Source organism: Molossus molossus, unplaced genomic scaffold (assembly GCF_014108415.1).
Source record: "Molossus molossus isolate mMolMol1 unplaced genomic scaffold, mMolMol1.p scaffold_m16_p_9, whole genome shotgun sequence".
Taxonomy (NCBI): domain Eukaryota; kingdom Metazoa; phylum Chordata; class Mammalia; order Chiroptera; family Molossidae; genus Molossus; species Molossus molossus.
The window spans coordinates 44,973,874-44,993,833 of record NW_023425403.1 but is presented as its reverse complement, the minus strand read 5'-3'; the positions used below and the strand labels follow the sequence as shown (position 1 = coordinate 44,993,833).

Genomic DNA, 19,960 nt, shown 5'->3' with positions numbered 1-19,960 from the left:
AAAGGTTATACTTCATCATTTTGTATTTCCAAACTATAAATTTCTGCATCTTAAAAGTTGCCTGGATGTAGCTTTAAATGCAACGTTTTTTTGTCTTACATTTTACAGGTTGATTTAACACATTTGTGATGAACACAAGCAATCCGATGCCCAGTTTTCACAGATCAAGTGGATAGGAAGCGGTGGATGGCACAGCAGAATTGAAGTGATTAAAAAAAAAATTCCCGAGGTACCCAGGAAAAACGAAATTTAATATCTATCAATTCCACATGGAAATTAAAAGTATCCTGAAACGAACTTCTCCAAATCAAATTCAAAGAAAATGTAATAACTATTCAACACAGTTCATTGTCAGATTTCTAAAAAAAAAAAAATTGTTGCATGGCCACTATTACACTATTTGAAATGTCGATCTCAAAATGCAGGACTCCCATGTGGGATAAGGAAAAGAAATGTAAATCCTCCCGAAGCCACTGGGAGCCTGAATGTAACCCAGAGGCTCAGCCTGTGATCTGAGCCCCATACAGCAACCTCAGATAACTGTTCTCAGTCTCGACCTTTCCTCTCACTTTGTTCTGGCAGCTTTCCAAAGACAGACAGGTGGTTTTAGGGCATTTTCTTGGGTTACAAATCAAATAATATTTCATGGTTTTCACTTTTAATGGGCTAAGCAGAAGGCATTTGACAAAAGTCACTATAGAGGTTTGGAGAAATAATTTATACTCTAGGGCATTCTTAAATCAGTAACTTGGCAATATGGGATTCAAAAAAAAAAAAAAACCTTCCAGTGCTGAATTGCAAAGGTTTGTCTTGCTCCTTGGGGGCACTCCATGTTCAGAAACCAATGAATAGATTACACTGGTCCTTACACGTTGAGGTTTCAATGGCGACAGTTGTGCCACAAGGCAAGAAGCTGCTTTCTGATACACAGCATTTTTGTCAGTGAAGAAAATGAATGCCCGTGGGGCAATTTTTTATTTGTAAAATTAACAAACTTCATACCTCTACCAAGTTCTAATTCAGAACTTGGCTGTGGCCAGAAATGAACAGTTACCTTAGATTTCATACATGAGGATTGCAAAAGCCAAAGCCAATAACAGAAAATACATTTCCTCTTGGGTTGAGTGCAATTACAAAATGTCAATGTGTGTGATAAATACGACCGTCAAGGGGTTCCTGAATCATGAGGAAATATATTGTGGGGAGCAACCAAGGCATGTCTCTGTTGAATCATTATGTTAAGCTGTCTCATATTTTCACAGTTGACATTATAACAACACTTAATTAAAGAGGTTCGGGGGTATAGATACGGGCTTATTCTGAGAATACATATTGATGAGCATGTTGTTAAAGGTTGAACACTGAGCCATACAGACAGTAAGATTTCACATGGAAGGAAAACACAGGTACGTGTCTGGGGCCCAGGAAAGGGGATTCCGGGCACAGCCTGTTGGAGTTGATCCCGGAAGTTGGCCATAGAACTCTTTGTGCTGCGAAAACCCTCCATTGGTTCTTGGCATCTCCAGCTCCTGTCCCAGGAACACAGACTTCTATTTTCAACATTCAATTGGACATCCCCATTTCTGGTATTACTGTTTTTCAAGCCCAACAAACCCTCAAGAGATGGAAGAAATCCACGTGTGCCATTCCCCAAACTGGCTTCTCCATGCACAGACAGCACTGCTTTGTTTCATGTGCTTCTCTCAGTCATATCTGATGCATTTCCCTTTGCCCTTTGCACCTAGTCACCTATATTTAGACATAAAGCCTTATATATTTTTATTGCCAGCTCTGTCATTAGTGCTACCTTCCTTTCTCTTTCCATACAATGCTCAGATAATCTTTAGTCTCATCCATATGAATCCATTGTGTACTTGTCTGCCAGATTACTACTGAGATTCTACCATTCCCTGGATTACACTGTCCTGCAACATGTCATTGTGTACAAGACAAGTGAAAGTCTGTTTGGCCTGACTTTCAGAGCTTCCACTGTCCAATCCCGACCAGTTTTACCTCCCAGGGCATGCCAACAAATACGTCTATTTCAGCCTGGCTGGTTTCTTCACGAGTCCATCACGTTTATTCTTAACTTCATACCACTGTTTTCCCATTATGGAGTCACCAAGTGATTATTCGCCTGGGCGAGGGCAAGAAGGTGCTTTCTACTGAGATGGGTCCCCCCTCCCCGCAACGAAAGCAAATCCAGAAACAGGAATGAGAAGCTTGCATGATGAAGTGCACTTCTAATCTTGTCCTTTAGCTCTTATTGATGAACTGTCCTCTGACAATTTTACTTTGGTTTTCAGCCTGCCCTCATTATTCCTTTTGTTTACATGTTTCTGGTGCCTGTTGTTCTCCTGCCTTCTTAGGTCCTCTGTTGTTTTGTAATTTCTGTTCATAAAGGTTCTTCACCCAGACAGGGAAGTACATGCTTTTCTTTCGGTGCTACATCTGTGGAGATGCCTTATTCCTTAGATTTACATGCATCACCTAGTTTAATCCATAAAATGCTAAGAGGCAGGTACTATTATGTCCAGTTTATTGATAAGAAAACTGAGATTGATGAAGGTTAAATAATGCCCCCTATGCCACACCTTCATGCAGCGACTCGAGGACTCTTGTTCTTAACTATGCATATTCACTTAGCTAAACTCCCAATTTGAAAGTACATACCTCACGACCTGGCCGGTTTGGCTCAGCGGTTAGAGCGTCGGCCTGCGGTCCTGAGAGACCCAGGTTCGGTTCCCGCTAAGGGCATGTACCTCGGTTGCAGTTTGTCCCCGGCCCTGGTTGGGTCGTGTGGGTGGCGACCACTCGACGTGTCCCTTTCACGTCGATGTTTCTCTCTCTCTCTCTCTCCCTCCCACACTCTATCTGAACAACAACAACAACAAAAAAAATAGAAAAAATGTCCTCGGGTGAGGATAAAAAAAAAAAAAAAAAGAAAGTACATACCTCACCTCTTTAGAAAATTATAATTGCTTAAAATCAGGCAGTACAATTTTTATTTCTTTTGTGTCTACCATACACCTAGTCTAGATCTAAGCACCAAAAAGGCAACAAATAAATACCTTTTTAGAAGATAATCAGATATATTCAGATGCTGAGACGTCATGAAAATTCTAGGTGTTTTAATGGTCTAAACCTGCACTGACAAAAGAGCAGCCACTAGCCACATATAGTAATTAAAAATAAATAAAATGAAAAATTTAGTCCCCCAAACACACTAGCCACATTTTTAGTGCTCAATAGCCACATATAACTAAATTTCAATAATTAAAATTAAATAAAGTAAAAATTCAGTTGATCAGTCTCACTAGACATACATCAAGCGCTTAATAACCACACATGCCCAGTGGCTACTATATTGGGCAGCACAGACATAGAGCAGTTCCATTGCTGCAGTGAATTCCACGGCACAGTGCTGGCAATATCAAATTTTCAGTTTCTCCCTGTATACCCATCAATCCATGTAGCCAAAGACTAAAATTTATTTCCCAAACACTTAGTCGGAGTTCATTTGTGCAGTGGTTAAGAATCTGAACTCTGAGGCCAAATTCTGGCATTGCAACTTAAAAGCTGTATGACTTTGGACAGGTCACTTAAACTCATCTCAGTTTACCCATCTGTACAATGGAGATCATAGTACTGACTATTTAATGGGGTTATTGTAAGAATTAGAAGTGTAAAGTGAATACAACATAGCATGGTATAAAATAAGTATCCAATAAATGTTAGCTAGTGTTGCTATATATATGGAATATTCTCCAAATAGAACTCAGAACCATAAATAGGGGACTACAGTTTCCTACAACTCTTTCAGGTTTAGAATTTGGATACTGTGATTGTAAGTGAAACACATTTAAACATCTGGATCTTCAACCAGTGAAGGATGGTATTAGGCACATATTAAATCTACTCTCCAAGAACTTTTCAAATATTTTATATTCAGACTCAGTGATTCAATTGAAAATAATAAAAGGCTGATTAAGGAAGGGACGTATGTGTTTTGTTTTGCAAAGTCACCTTCCAAAAGTCAGCTCCTGTGCACGATCCACATCCTTTCAGGGCACTGTGGACTGGTGTTCGCAGAATTCCTCCCAAGGAGCGTTCTTCGGACAACGGGTGACTTCCGTTCTCCCATCTGGCTGGGTATCACCCAGAGATTTTTGGACTATGAAATACATTTCTATGATTATGTTCACACAGAAGAGTTTGAAACACTAAACTATTTTAAATATAAGGAACTAATCTAACAACGATCAAGGACATTGGATTTAGAAAACCAGACGACACATGCACAAGTGAGAACATCAAAGGCTTTAAATAGCCGTCACCAGCGGACCGCTGTGAATTTTGAGAAGGCTCTCGTGGAAGTTAATGAATTCTCTCACAGAGGAGCAGTGCTGCGTCCTTAGGGACAACGGGTGCCTTCAAGATGGTGGGAAACTACTGGAGGACGGACATGGGGTTGAGATGGGACAGGGTTCACTTTCTGATTCAGTCACCCTGAAAACCACATCAGCGCAGGCAATCAAAGGGGTCATCACTGTTACTTCCCAAATCCTCTCACATCTACTAGCTCATTCCTTTCACTCAATATTGCTCTTAGGTCTCTCTTAAATATGTTAACTTCCAGAGCATTGAGAAATGCTGACGATGTTTTTTTTGTTTGTTTTTGTTTTTCATTTAATTTATCAGTGTTATCTTCTAGAATATTGCTGTACCTTAAAAAAAATAAAAGTGTGCTGCATATAGATACATCCCTTCTTGGGGGTGATGTCATATATTCAATGATATATTTTTCATTGCTATTTCTAATTTTTACTTCTTCAGAGGTTATAACAAAGGAAATTCTTAGCATAGCAAATTATTTAAATTCATGCAAAGAAGAAAATCAAGGACATACTTTTTTATGTGGGATTTATATACAAGCTATTATTTGCAGGACAAAGCATAATTCAAGCTCCATATTGATTTAAATTCTCTCCTGGCTGTCTTACCAAGTATCTGTAGACACAATATTCTTAAATGAGTTAGAAACTCAAAGTTTTCATATACCACGAAGGCTCTCAAATTTTTACATTCTTACTAAGGACATGAATACCCATGTCACTTTTAGAGTAAGCCATAAAAACATGCCTTCGACCAGCATAGTAATTCATGGGGCCGTCTCTTCTAACCTGGCTCCCACCTCTGATTCCTCAGAAGGTTGTTCATTAATAAACAAGTCACAAAAACAATAAGATGAAGAGAATAAGATTCTAAAAGACTCTTTTATAATATTAAAGAAAGAAGCCTGAGGAAAATGAAAACTAATTTCAAAAATGACTCAAACATAAAGACATGATCAGCGCTTCAACTCTTGAGCTAATCATGAATTAAAGGAGCTTTTAGAACAATTGGAAGATATATCTCTATATTGATTGAAATATATCTCATATATATGTTATATTTCTGGGGAAACTTGTCTAAGTACTCTCAATAACACTACTGAATTTAAGATATTTTAATCAAGTGTTACAACATCATACATGAATTTATTACTTGAGTTAAAAGAAAGATTTCCATTCTAGCTGTTAATCAGGACTTTTAGAGTGATCAAATGTCTCAGGAAGTCCTCCTTCCCCATCTATTCCATCAGTCACCAGGACGTTTTGTTTATGATGACCCTGGGACTTGCTATATGTTTGCTACTTGTGAAAGCCATGTGGCTTCATGCTTTCTTTAACAATCCGCTTACTTAGCTCTCTTTATATTTCTTAGTTCCCACAACAATATAACAATTTCTTCTACCTCATGTTCCCCTTATCTCCTTAATTGGAATTGCTAAGAATGTCATTGGACTAATGTTTCTAGTGTTTGATTTCCCCCTCGGTTTTAGAACCTTTTGGAGTTTATTTAATTCCATTAGGAAGAATCAAATATTTTCTCTTGGCATGCCAAAAGTCAGACATCTGTGTTACAGCTTGAACTTAAACATGACAGTGAAAACTATCACACGTTAATAAAATCAGATGTTAATTAGGAAAAACAAGTGCCTTTTGATACAATTATCAAATTAGACCATTTATCTATAGAAAGCATTGCAACTGAAGTGTAAACTCAAAGCACAATGCAAAATCCCAAATACAAAGGCAAGTCTCTAGCCACCTTGAACAATTCTGACATGCTCAGCTTCCTCCTGGTAAACTCAATCCTTCTGTTGTCAGGTCTCAGAGAAATTGGAGAGCTTGCAAAGGCATAAGAGGTACTTCAGTGAACTTCCTATTATAAATGGAACATCTTGTACCTTAAAGGATGCTATACTTGCAAAAATAGGAATGCTTAATTACAGGCTACTGGTTGGTGTCACGTTATATTGCAAGATAAATTCCAACTTGAAAATCTCATTTAGAATAGCATATCTGAAGTCATCAGTAAATAGCAAATGGTTTCACTACACTTATACATTGTATAGAAGTTGAGAATGTAGAAACTGGAATAAATAAACAAGAGTTGGCACTGGGGATAAAGGAAAGACACGCACACACCTTGGAACGGCTACTTGTGGAATACACCCAGTACTTTTAGGTTTGATATGCTTTGCCTGCTTTGATCCATGGGAAAATCTCCTTGATTCAGAATAGAAATCACAATCCCATGAATCCCCTTTGTTGTCTCAAGACTAGCATTAGTAAGTGTTCAGGGGTTAAGAAATGCCTGCTTCTGTGTTTGCTGAATAGCCTCATACATTATACTACCCTTAGGGCATTAACCCTACCATACCAAATAAAAACACTTTCACACATGCGGAGTTCAAAAGTAAACCATTTCTAAACGTAGGGAATTGATAAAAATGCCACTTGAGAAAGGCTGCTGGGTATCAGCCAACTGTTGTCTTTTTTTTTTTTTTTTTTTCTCAAGTTGTTAGTACAACTTCTGCATTCTTCCATCCTTAGGAGAGAACACAGCATATGATAAATATTCACGAGCAACGAGGAACATCCAACCGATGACTGTAAAAGAGAGGCAGGGCTTTGGTTGGGTAGGGTAAGGTTTCCACGGATAGAAAATAAAGTGTTTTCACTTAAAAAAAACAAATCTTGGTGCTTTTAGTAACGCACACGAGCCAAAGCAACTTCTGTGGCTAACAGTGAGATCAGATTCTAAAATAACTGCATTGGCTTTTGTTCCTCAATTTAAGAGTTGTGTTTCTGGCCTGTATTATCGAATAGGCTCCTGTCTTATACAAAGCAGAGATGAAGAAACCTTGAATGCTTGCTAAGTACAATTCTTGAACTGTTTTTTCCCTTTGGTAATAAGGAAACAATTTTCTATGTTTAGGGTTTAGACGTTTTTGAAACATGGTATTTCAGGATATATCAGCCAGAGTCATTTCATATTTACTACAGAATTCTTTGTATCAAAAAAATTGCTTATCAGATTTATATTATAGAATTTCAGGATTGAGAAAGTATTTGAAAGAGGAATATCTTACACAAATGCTTGAAATAGTTCCTTGTGTTATTTTATATCCTTCTGAAACCCAACATCACATAGTCCTGTACATTATAAAAAGAGAATCTAAGTTCATTTACTAGAAACAATAATGTTTATCTAGTAACATTTACCCCAAGCACAAAGTTGTGAATATACTAACTACCTTAAGGGTAAACAACTCTTGCAGGTTCTAAGAAAGTCATTTGTGCAACAAAGTAGTAATTTATGACATGACACTAGTCATTTGAATGACCTAATCCAGCTTCCTTGTGGCTGGCTCTAATTTACTACTTGATAGCAGCCATCACAATGAAGGAACCAGGGTCATAATCTGATTTGTTTCTGCCATTCCTGCACTCACAGAGTCCATTAACAACAGGGATATGTGCTCTTAACATTACCGAATTAGTCATAGTTCCATTAAAAGAGCAGGCTCACAAAGTAAGCAGAACTGCCTCTTACTCCGTCCCCTTCCATTTGTTCCTCTCCGTGTTTGCATTCAGTCCACTCAAAGAACAGAAAGAGAGCCCTGTTCTCAGCACGCAGGGCCTTACTGGCTCTGTCCCCATGCGTAAGCCAGAGAAAGGTCCGTACGAGGCACTCGGCCGGAGTAGTGACTAAGTGTGTTGGATTAACGAATAAAGGAGAGAATGCGTACAGCTCTGTATTGTCTCTGGGCGTGGTGCCGATGAAGCGCCCATGTTGGATGTCGTGCTCTATGCTCTCGTACTCACTTTCTGTCATTGGGCTGTCTTGAGATGTAATAACTGGCTAGTTTAAATGGAGTAAGGAAGCCCAGAGAGTTCGACACCGCCAGCTTGTCTGGTTTAGGAGTGTCCAAGGCCTAAATTAAAAAGGCAAGCCTCTGCTGGCTCACCTCCTCACAGCAACTGGAGGGCATTTATCCATCCAGGAACTCAACCTTTTCTTCATGCAAGTGAACATAAGTTTTCCAGATCTTACCAGTAGAGTCAGTGCAGGGGTGGTGGTGAGACTTGATCATATAATTTGTCCACAATAAAACAAATATGTATTTAAGAGCCCCTGGCAGACCATAAACGTGTCACAGAACTTGCAAATATGTGAGGCCTATATTGTAGCAATTACATGTGTGTGTGTATTTGACATCATGTATGTTTGACAAAATGAATTCAGTGCAGTCTAACTTACTATTTTATTCTAGACTCATCAAGGTTGGGCTCCTTGGCCCTCAGGGGAGGGTAAGTGCCCCCGCTCAGCAGACACTTCGCATCCTGGGCTTCTATTTGCCTAACATTTTATTACAGTTAATTGTAATTAATTTAAGGGCGTGAAATTCTCTGAGGGCAAAAAATATATGTGTCTAGCTTACTCGATATTGTGAGTTGAATTAATATGTGAAGATCATTGGTGTCTTACTAACTGGGATAACCTAAACTGTTAGGCTACAAAGTTGCACAAAAACATCTTTAGGTCTCACTTTTATGGAACTACAGAGATAGTTCTGCCCTACACTTTGCAGTAATGAGCATCCTATAACATTCTAATAACACAGATCATTAGAGGACAAATTAGAATTCCTGACTTCTGTCTCCCATTTGCTTTTCCACACTCACAACCTCTTTTGTTTCCTCCCTCTGGTTCTCACAGTCTATAAAGTCTTAGAAGGTACCAGATGTTTGGGAGAGGCTGTCCCACACATCCTATATTTTTAAACTAGAAGCAAGATTTATAATAGCTACATAAATGTAATATCAGCCTTGACGTGGCTCCCTGTCAAATAGAACAATTCTTATCCGTGGAGGATTGGCATCAGGGCCAAACACTCAAAATAACCACAGGATATTACTGAAGCAACAGATTCGGCTCACAAACTGTTTCCCTCTAGGAAATTTTAATTCATGTAGCCATTCTTCAAGAACACCCTTTTGCATTCAGGCAACATTCAAAAAGTTAGGTGGGGATGAGTTGTGTTTGAAGGTACAGTAACACCTGGGTAAGTGCTGAGGCAGAACTGTCAACGCCTCAAATTACATTTTTCTCCTACTGCATCGTTTCTAATAGAACAGGCTAGAAACCACGGCCCCGTCCCTCCGGCGCTGTCTGGCTCAGGGGCACGGCACAGCCGACCGTTCACACAGCAAACTGAAGTACAGGCGGAGCTGGGCTGGGCTTTGTACTGGGGACCCCCACATGCTCTAGAGGGCTGCTGGAAGTCCCTGCAGAGGTGAACTGAGACTTTTCAAGTACTCTAACATGGTCTAGCACTGTCTTCTTCAAAGCAGCCAGCAACTTTTTTTTTTAAGGCTCTTTGCGTAAGAGGTAAAGAGTTCTTCTTTTTTCCTATGGTGGTTACTTGATAAAATACTTTGGGGCACTATGTGTGTGCAGGGCATAAAGTTAAACTTTCTAAAGGAGGAGGACTAAAATGTATCCCTTAGGAAGTTTAACTCCATGCCCTGCACAGAGATAGTGTCCCCCCTCCCCAAATTCTTATCTTTATATATTTAGATTTTCCTGTAGGAAAAAGGAAGAACTCACAAATGCATCCCTTTATTAGTTAATATCATCCCAATGCATTGAATTGAAAAATAATTTAAAATAATAAAAACAAGTAATCAGGAAAAATAATGCATCACAAGTAGATTCCTGATTGTTTTTCTAGGATCTATAACCTTACAGAACCTGGGAAAGGAATGGAATATCACTAGGGTTTTTACTTGAACACTTACAACATTTTTTTTGACAAGTGAATTGTGTTTCTTTAGACATGATCCAGATACCACTGACTTCTAAACAGTTACAGATGACTTTCAATTAATCTGTGGCTTTGTAAAGATCATGAGACTGTGCCACCAACTCAATTCCTATTTTTATTGACGGTTGCTTGCATGTCACTGTTAACATTTTTAAAATTTTTTCCTATTGATTTTAGAGACAGAGGAAGGGATAGGGAGAGATAGAAACATCGATAAGAGAGAACATCGACTGGCTGCCTCCTGCATGCCCCGCCTGCGGATTTGCCCACAACCTGGGCATGTGTCCTGACTGGAAATTGAACCGGCGACCTCTTGGGGCATGGGTCGACGCTCAAACACTGAGCCACACCGGCCGGGCGCTGTTACCATTTTTGATGAGCTCATAATGAAAAAACAACTTATAAAATATATGAAATGGGACATGACTGCAGCAGGCAGAGATGACTCAGGCACTGACAGCAGAAGAAGTGAAAGTTTAATGAAAAGATGCTAGGAGCCCAAGAGTGATGGGCTGCAGGTGCTAACCAAAGACAGGCCTATTATATATAATTTTTGTTGGAGAACTGATTTGCCCACAGATCTCTGCTGCTGCACTCATGAACACAGTAACCCTGTCAATGTGGATGTGTCTGTGTAGAAAATGGATTTGGCACATTTGACTAATTTCTGTGATAAATTTGTGAAGTAACACTTCACATCGAGACAAGAATCAGCAAGAACATATTTTTCTCCATAGGTCTATGTGGGTGGTCAGTTCTCAATGTCATAGCAACACCTGAAGAAAGAAAACTGGAGGAGTTTTCTCAGAGGTCTCTAGCATTGATAAAAAAAAATGGGTGTGAACAACTATTAATGTAGGACTAACCACTAGGTTTCCTCCTCATTAAAGCACTTGGTGGGTTCGACTTTTAGTTTTGCAATCGAATGATTTTCCGGACTTTCAATTACACATCAATTTGGCATCTAGGAAACCCAAGTAATTAAAAGTTTAAGGCTTTGTTTTACATCAAAATAGCCAGTCAGCAGCAAGAAAAAATGCCAATTAAGAAGTCACGGTTGGTCTTACAAGTTAAAAAAGCCCTATTCTCATTCTTAATCATGTCCCGCTCTAAGTAACAAAATCCACATGTCCACTTCCATCAATAACTTGTGGGCTGACCAAACACAACTCAAATGTCCTATGAATTAGGCATCTTCAACCCAAAAGTATGAAGAGTCTTTATGACTCAAAAATGATGCTATACAGTTTAGCCTGGTTTTTAAAATATGCAAATCTTTTTTAGATTTCTTGATGAGAGCATATTTTTATTAGCATTATTTAGGGAGACTATCTTCCAAGATTAATCTAAATGTATATTTTAGAAGAATGAGTTTATTCTGATTACTTTTCTTTATTCATACCGCCTCCAAAATCTTAGCCAAAACTGTCGTTTCTGAGTTAGAAGGGTACCTGAATGATTAACTTTTTAAAACCTCCCTCATTATTCATATAAATTAACCCAAGATCACATGAACAGATTTTGCCCTCCTACTGAAAGGAGAGGGGACAGCATTTCAATGTGTTCTCTCCAAAATGACTTCTGAGATTTTTGTTAGATCACTTCCATTTGAACCTACCCCTCTCAAATCTCTTTATAAAACCTCAATAGCATTTTCTCTGGCCTTTCTAAGCATAATAGTGTGCTGGCCAGTGGGTTTCAATGCCAAAGCTGAATGCCTGTAACCTCAGCACATCTTTCTTTGCACAGTGGGCTTAGGTTCCTCTGTATCCCAACACATCTGAGTCCTTTGTCCCGCTCCAATCTAAGATGTCAGAAGACTCTCCTCTTGCATTCTGGTTTAGAGGCTTGCATAAGTGATGAAGGCCCTCTGAGGCTGACGAATGCCACTGTTATTTGCACACTCTGCTTGTCACTATGCAACTGCAGTAAATGCAATTGGAAGTACTTTTCTTTGAAGGCCATTTGACAGAGGAGAGAGAAAATACATTTACTCTTTCAAGGCCTATGTATTTTCCTGGGAGAAGCCTGCCTATAAAATCTGTCCTTTTATCCTTGGACAGCTATTTGGGAAATATCTTTTGGCAGTGCAAGCCCTGAGTGATTTCTGCAACTCAGGATGTGAGCCATGATTCACAGACCTTCCCTGGATCTCCCCACCTCCTCTCCTCCCACCTTCTAAAGACTGCAAGGCTGATTCATGCGTGTGTGCTGAAGCATTCTTTCCCACAGAACAAGGATGAGAATTTGCATAGTTTACCAAAAATATTGAGCTATTTTCATCATAGATGTTTAAGGAAGGAGCTGTTTACTAATATCGAAACAGCACACAAATCACACTGAACAACTTAAAACGGGTTCCGCTCCCCTGCAGCAGATGGGAGATTAATGCAATCCTTGAAGTATTTCCAGGCACAGCTCTGCACCTGTGCCACCCTGTCCTCTAGCTGCGCCCCGAACCCAAGGATCGCCCCTCCCCACGGAACCAAGGGGTGGGGATATGACCAGAACTTGGACGCTGGAACCTGGACACCGGAACCCTCTCAGAAGCAAAGGGTCCTTTGTCCAGGAAGATCCCTTGCAGAAGCCCCTGACCATGAAAGACTGAATTCCAAGGTCCTCCAAATAAAATTGTCCCACCAGGGCTTCGCATACATGGTCCCCCTCGCTCCTTAAAACCCGACTGTACACAGTTGGGGAGGTTGGGTTTTAAGCAAAACGGCTTCCTGTTCTACTTGCTTAGTGCTCTGTAAATAAAGGAACTGCAAAACTCAGGGCTCAGTGTTCGCCTCCGCTGTGCTTGTGCGTGTGCTTTTGGGGGTGGGGGAAGAGGACAAAGTCTCCTCCGGTTTGGTTACAATATCTGTGTATCCATGATTATGTTGCAGTAATAATAAAAAAAAGACAAGAGTACTGTGGATTTCCTTTAGGAGAATCTTTTGTAGCGCTCACAAAAATTCAACAAAGACTACTTTTATCTTTGTCAGAGACATCAGCTAACTCAGTACAGCTGGCTTGTACCATCTTCAACAGGCTCGTCCTTCACAATATGCAAGGGAGTCTTACTTTTCAGAACAACACAAGAAGAAAAAGGAAGAATGGTGTTTATACTTAGCCAAATGCTCTTTTGTTTTGTGTCTTTTCAACATCCTCGTAGTCTCTGCAAGTCATCACAGCTGTGAACCTGCCCTCACAGACAGGTCCCCACATTTCTTTTCTGGATCCATTTACATGCTCCTTACCTATAAACAGGTTCCACTCTGTGTCCAGGTCGGCCTGATTTGCCAGGCAGCCCTTCATGACGTTGAGGCAGTAGTTGTTGCAAGGTCTCACGGCGGGAAGTCCTCGGCAGTACGGGCAATACAGCATCTTCATGAGAGCCCGGATGCACCCTGGGGTGGGGCTGACCTGCAAATGTGTCCAAAAGTAAAGGCAATCAGAAATAAGAAGGATGGAAGGGAGAAAAACGATGTACTCATTTTCTCCTTTTAAAAAACAAAACTAGATGAAATGGTTCTGGTAATCCTTCAACGGTAGAATAAATGGTTAAAGGAACCATCGGAATCTTAACCCTTCGTAATACTTGATCTTGTAGCCAGTAATTCCTGTTCAATACTTCTGTTCAGCATAGCAATAATCAATTTTCTTTTAACGTCCCCGTCCACATTTTGATATCTATGTCTTTGTAATTCAGCCCTAAAATAAAACCTAGACACCGTTGCATTGCACTAGAACATGAAATGAGATAATGCACATGAAAGCAATTTGCAAAGTTAAAAGCCCCATAAAAATGTTGGTATTATTAAAGTTTAATGTGACACCTCTAGAAAATTTTCCAACTGGTTATTTGACCCTGTTTCTAAAGGAGGTTGCCAGATATACTTCCTTTGTACATAACTTTTTAAAAAGGATCGATATCCACTTGTCTGGGATTTCTGAGATCCAGGTCTGCTCAGGAGCAAGGAACTGTCAAAGCCCCGGCTTCTGGCCTCTGGAACTCTGTGGAAAATGAATCCAGTGTTGAATGAGGGAGAAAACCTTGCGGTCATTCAGAGGAGCTACTGATCAGCTGACGATGAGGTGCTGTTGCCTTGAATGAGGAAAGTAGCCCTCTCCTTCCGGGGTTACTAAATTCTGAACCAGCCTTCTTTAGCCTCATTGAAAATTCTGATTTAATTTCAAGTGGAAAAAATACTTAAAACAGTATGGACCACCAACCCCCACCCCGCCCCCCAAATACCGAAAATTCTTTTTATGATTAGACACAACATTGTCATATTTATTAAGTGAAGTAACTATGTGTTGCCATCCCTGTGTTCTAGGTCTGAGAACAACCTAGCTTGTATCATTTGGACCTCTTGGAAAGTTTCAGTCTTATCAAACAGACCTGCATCTGCAGGTGACATTTCCATGTCCAGATACTGACAAAGTATGCCACCTCTACAAAGGTACGGCAATAAAAAGTATTTCCACATAAATGGAAACTTTCAACAACTATAACTGATCTCTGTCATTTTATCTTTTTCCTAGAAACCACATTTGAAATTCTTTTTTTTTTTAGAGAGAGAGGAAGGAGGGGGGAGAGAGATAGAAACATCCATCAGCTGCCTCCTGCCCACCCCCTACTGGGGATCAAACCCAAAACCCAGGCAGGTGCCCTGGCCGGGAATTGAACCAGTGACCTCTCCGTGCATGGGGCAATGCTAAATCCACTGAGCCACACTGGTTGGGAACATTTGAAGTTCTTAATGCAAGGCTTTGGTTTTTGCAACATTCTCTTAACTTTATGTTGTATAATGACAAAGTCCTTAATGTATTATTTCAAGAAATGTAGAGTTTATTTATTTAGGCACTGAAAGTTCTAATGATCGTGCTTGTTTTGTACTTTTTCACAAAACTATATGACAATTCTCTAAGTTACAGAAAGTTCTAAGGTTTTCACAGTGAACACCTATGCTCCTACTCCTAGATTCTACATTTAATATTTTCCTACAGTTCCTTTTTGAACATCTATCCCTTCCATCCAACCATTAATCTACCTTAGTTCTTACTCCTCCATTGTACCTTCTTTTTGATTTTTCTGTTCCTGGTAAATTAATGTTGGCTTTAATAAAGTAGAAGTAACATTAACAACAGAAAGTTAGTGCATTATGTACTTCAAATCAAGTAAGTAAAATATAATTGACCTTTCTTACAAAAATATTTAGAGACTGGTTCAATTCCATTAAATCCAAAATTTATTTTCCAACAATAAAACAAAAACAAAAGAGGAGAACAAAAGTAAGGAGTCTAGTGATCTTTCTTCTGAACACACATTCGTGCCGCCATGTCATCTTCTCCAGATGGGTTATTCTGTTACAATGACAAATTTTATCCACAATTTAGTAGTATTATTTTAAAATGTTCTTTTATCTACACGTATTCCAAGCCATTCACAGTAAATAGAGAAAATATTCTGTATTCTCCATATAGAATCAGTGTGGAATTCCAAAGTCTTATACCTTTTACTTATTTGGCATGGTTTCAGTCCTACAAACCTTTGTCCACAGGATTTTGCTTTCCATAGCCTTCCAAATTCTCTCTTGACCCTGATGTCTTTCTCCATAGACCTACCAATGTTCATGAGCTGGCTGAGTAATTTCTTCATTTGACTGTTGAATTCTTCACTTTCTTGCCACTGGTATTATACAGTGCTTTGCTTCTTCTCACTCAATGTGTCAGTATAAAACCTGGGGCATTTGTCAATACTGGGGATGCAGTTTTGAGATCCCTGGACAGTGTGGACTCTTTTTCATCATTATAACCTACACCGGTCTAAAACATGCACGTCATTATCAGGTACTACAATATAACTTAGATGCTCAATAGGTGCTGTTTGGATGGAACTCTCTATTGTATTTCCCAATTTCTTGGCCAGATTGATATGAAAGGGAAAAAAGAACAAGATAGTTTTATACATCTAACATTCAAGTGTTGCTTTTTAACTTTGTTTTCAAAGGTTATTGATTCCATTAATTCCAAAGCTTTGCTTTTTTTTTTTTTACTTATTTATTTTTTTATGTTTGAACCAGTACAGTTTTCTCAGTCTGACATTTAAGAAGAGTCTCCAATCAGGGTAGCAACCGACAGAGAAAATAAAACAGCCTTAATAACCTAGAAGAACAATGTTGTTCAAGTTAAATGTGGCTCTGCCCATGCTTTTGGAAATGACATCCTTCCTGGTCAAATAAAGGGCATTTGAAGAAGAAAAATGGAGAGTGCAGGATCAAAGTTGAAGCTTTCATGTCCGCAGACCACAATTTTTGAATTGACACACTGCATGCTTAAATTTAAAAAAATAAAATAAAAAAAAATCACTTCAAACTCAAGACTTCTAGAAGTCTCTGCAAAGAAGGTTGTTTTAAATGCCAATTGTGTGAGGGGATATTTTTCTCTTTAAATGTATAATAGTGTTTTAAAATTGTGCTATACTTCCTTTTAAAAGACTTTTTTATTTCAAAATCAATATAGACTCACAAGAAGTTGAAAAAATAGTAGAGTACTGGGTACCCTTCCCTCACCTTCCCTCAATGGCACCATCTCATATAGCTGTAGTACAATATCACAATGAGGAAACTGACGTTGGCAAATTGCTGCTAATTACATTATTGACCTTACTCTGTTCTCATGATTTCTTTTTTTCATCTTGCATTTCTTTATGAGTATGTGTGTGTCTATATGTGTACACTTCTATGAAATTTTATCATATAGATATATGTTTATAATGCTACCACCATCAACATACTGAACTTTTCCATCATCAGAAAAGGACTCCACCGCACCCCGTCCTGTCATCTGGTAATCTATTGCCACTAATCGCTTTCGCATCTCTATAATTTGTCCTTTTCAAGAATGTTATTTAAATGGAATCACGCAGTACATAACCTTTTTAGCTTCATTTTTTCTTCTTAACTGAGCATAATATCCTTGATGTTCATCCAAGTCTGTGCATGTATTAATAGTTCATTCCTTTTTATTGCTGAGTAGTGTTCCATGGTTTGGATGTACTAGAATTTGTTTAACTATTCACTCTTTGCTATTAGGAATAGTGTTTTGCTATTAGGAATAAAGCTTCTATTAGCATTCATGCACAGGTTCTTATACTAGTATTCATTTCCTTGGGAAAAATGGTCAGGAAGTGCATTTGATGATTCAAATGGTTAGTGCATGTATAGTTTTGTAAGAAATTGCCAATCTCTTTTTCAGATTGGTAGTAGCATTTTACATTTCCACCAGCAATGTATGAGAGATCCAGTTTTCCTCACATCATTCCCAGTATTTGGTCTTATAACTTTTTAAAATTTTAATTATTTTAATAGGTGTATTATCTACTTTAAAATTTATAGTGAGTTTCCTCTGAATGGTATCCATACCTATATTCTAGCCTTAGTGGGTTCTAATAAACATCAGATCCTTAAGCATTAACCAGTTTATCTCTGGAAAATGCACAGCATTTATATATATATATATATATATATATTTCTGAAATTTTAGATAAATCTGTATATTTGGCAAAACCAAAATAAAGGAGTTCCAAAAACTCACATTTAAAATTTAGAATATATTACCTCTCAAATATATATTACCACTATTTGTATATTTGGTGGACTTTTAGAAAAAAATTTCTACTAAAGAATATTGTGTTCATTTAATAACAATAAAGAATACAATCACCTTGAGAAACAAAATGTTGACTTTTTTTTAAGTTGGTGATAGGAATTTTTGACAAATTTTTGAAAATGCAGCTGTAGTTTCCTAGATATGCAAAGTATACTGGGAAGTAAACTTAAGTGAAAGGGTAAGTTGAGATGTTTATAAAAGCGGTACCCACACGGTATGAAGAAAACAGTGTTTTAAAGCAAAAAAATATTAAGTTGACATTGACATTGTTTTCTGTACTTGTTTGTGCTCTCACATAACTTTTATGTATTGTCAATCCTTGTCAAGAATTCACAATATTACAGGGGAAAAACAGTCAACAGTTCCTAGTCCAATATCCTACTCTGGAAAAAGAGACACAGTTTGAACTGATAAAGTAAGATTTCAATATGAAATGCTTGCATCTTAGATTTAGTCTTCCGGTTAACTTCTTTTGATACTGTTTGTACACAATGAATACTTATAAATTATCATTTTTATAGTTACTATTATCACTGACTAGTTTTGAGAAATACTAATAAGATTTGAGAAATAATAATATAATTTATAATGAAGTTTCCCTGTAAAATAACTGAAAAATAAATAAAATGACAGAAAAATAATTGAGCTCATAGTTTGTAACCTTGTGAGTTTTATTGTCATTATTTGTATTATTATTATTTTTTAAAGCTAAAGCAAGATGCGTTGAAACATGGCAAGGAATACAGAAAGAGCCCGTAATAAAGCTGTCTTGGGAGATAGCACCAAGAATTATCTACCTGGCTAGTCAAGTGTGTCAGGATGTTATAGCAAATAATTCTTATGTTTTCTAAATGTGATTTGAGGCATAGTGTACCCTTAACCATATAATAACGATGTATTACAGGTTTTTAATATACTTAAGCTTTCTGTATCTGAACCAACGTTCATGCATTGGTGCTCACATTAGCAATTCCAGATAGTAGCCAATATAATATAAAACTGTTTCTTAAAATATTTTTAAAAGCAAGAAAACATGTGAAAGTTATAAGATTATATTTATACACAATGAAAATATACTTAGCAAGTGCTTATAGCTATGGAAAGAATACAGACAATATAGCCAAGTTAATAAAGTAAAAATATCTGTTTTCTGCTCCCAAAAGAAAAACAAGTTAAATGTAAGTGAATTCTTTAATTAATATAAATTCAAAATGTGTTCTTTTGAGCAAGAGTCAATGCGTTCTCCACGGTTTCTAATCTATAGTCATATTACATGATCAAATGTTTCTACTCAGCATCTCAATGTATTACCAGATTCTGAAGTGCCTTTTATTTTCTATTTTTAAAATTTATTTTAGAAAAAGAAAGAAAGGGAGCGAGAGAGAGAGAGGGATAGAAGGAGGAAGAGAGAGAGAGAGAGAGAGAGAGAGAGGAGAGAGAGAGAGAGACACTCATTGTTTCACTTATGTATGCATACACTGGTTGATGCTTGTATGTGCCCTGACCAGGGATTGAACCTGCATCCTGGGTGTATCAAGAAGACACTGTAGCCCACTGAGCTACCAGGCCAGGGCTGAAGTGTCTCTTAAATCCCAAGAATGATTAATATATATTCAAAGTAGTTTTCTTATTCAGTAATTATAATTATAATTATTTAACAATCAGTAACCTGTATGTACACTTGTAGTAAGTTCATGCGAGCTTAAATTTGCTTCTCCCTTGTACACTCATGCACCTTTCATTTGTCCAACATTTATGGGGAAGAATATACAGACCTTGGACCAGCATTGGGATTCTTGGAATACATTATCTCCAGATCATTTCAGGGAAGCAATTATTTGTTTTGGGTAAGTGCAGTGCAGAAAAGCCCAAAAAGGAGCATTTAGCTGTGAATTGAAAAGTAGGTGTTGATAGAAATGGCTTCTGAAGGAAGTCATGTGACAGATGGTTGGGAGACAGGGATGGCAAGTGAGTGACATCTCGGAAATGGTGGAGTAGAAGTTCCAGGAATCGGTCCTTCCACTAAAGTAACTATTAAATGAGTTTTTGTTTTTGTTTTTAAATAAAAGAATCTACTTTCAT

General features: G+C 38.1%; 1 protein-coding gene across 2 annotated transcripts in view; it reads right to left on the bottom strand.

The window, feature by feature from the left end:
- GPC6 (glypican 6) overlaps positions 1–19,960 on the bottom strand; it is a 1,055,524-nt gene that overhangs the window by 326,076 nt on the left and 709,488 nt on the right. For both annotated transcript variants that reach the window (XM_036250295.1, XM_036250296.1), the window contains exon 4: positions 13,462–13,627. In XM_036250295.1, coding sequence (XP_036106188.1) covers positions 13,462–13,627 — 166 coding nt within the window. The remainder of the gene's footprint in view (positions 1–13,461; positions 13,628–19,960) is intronic.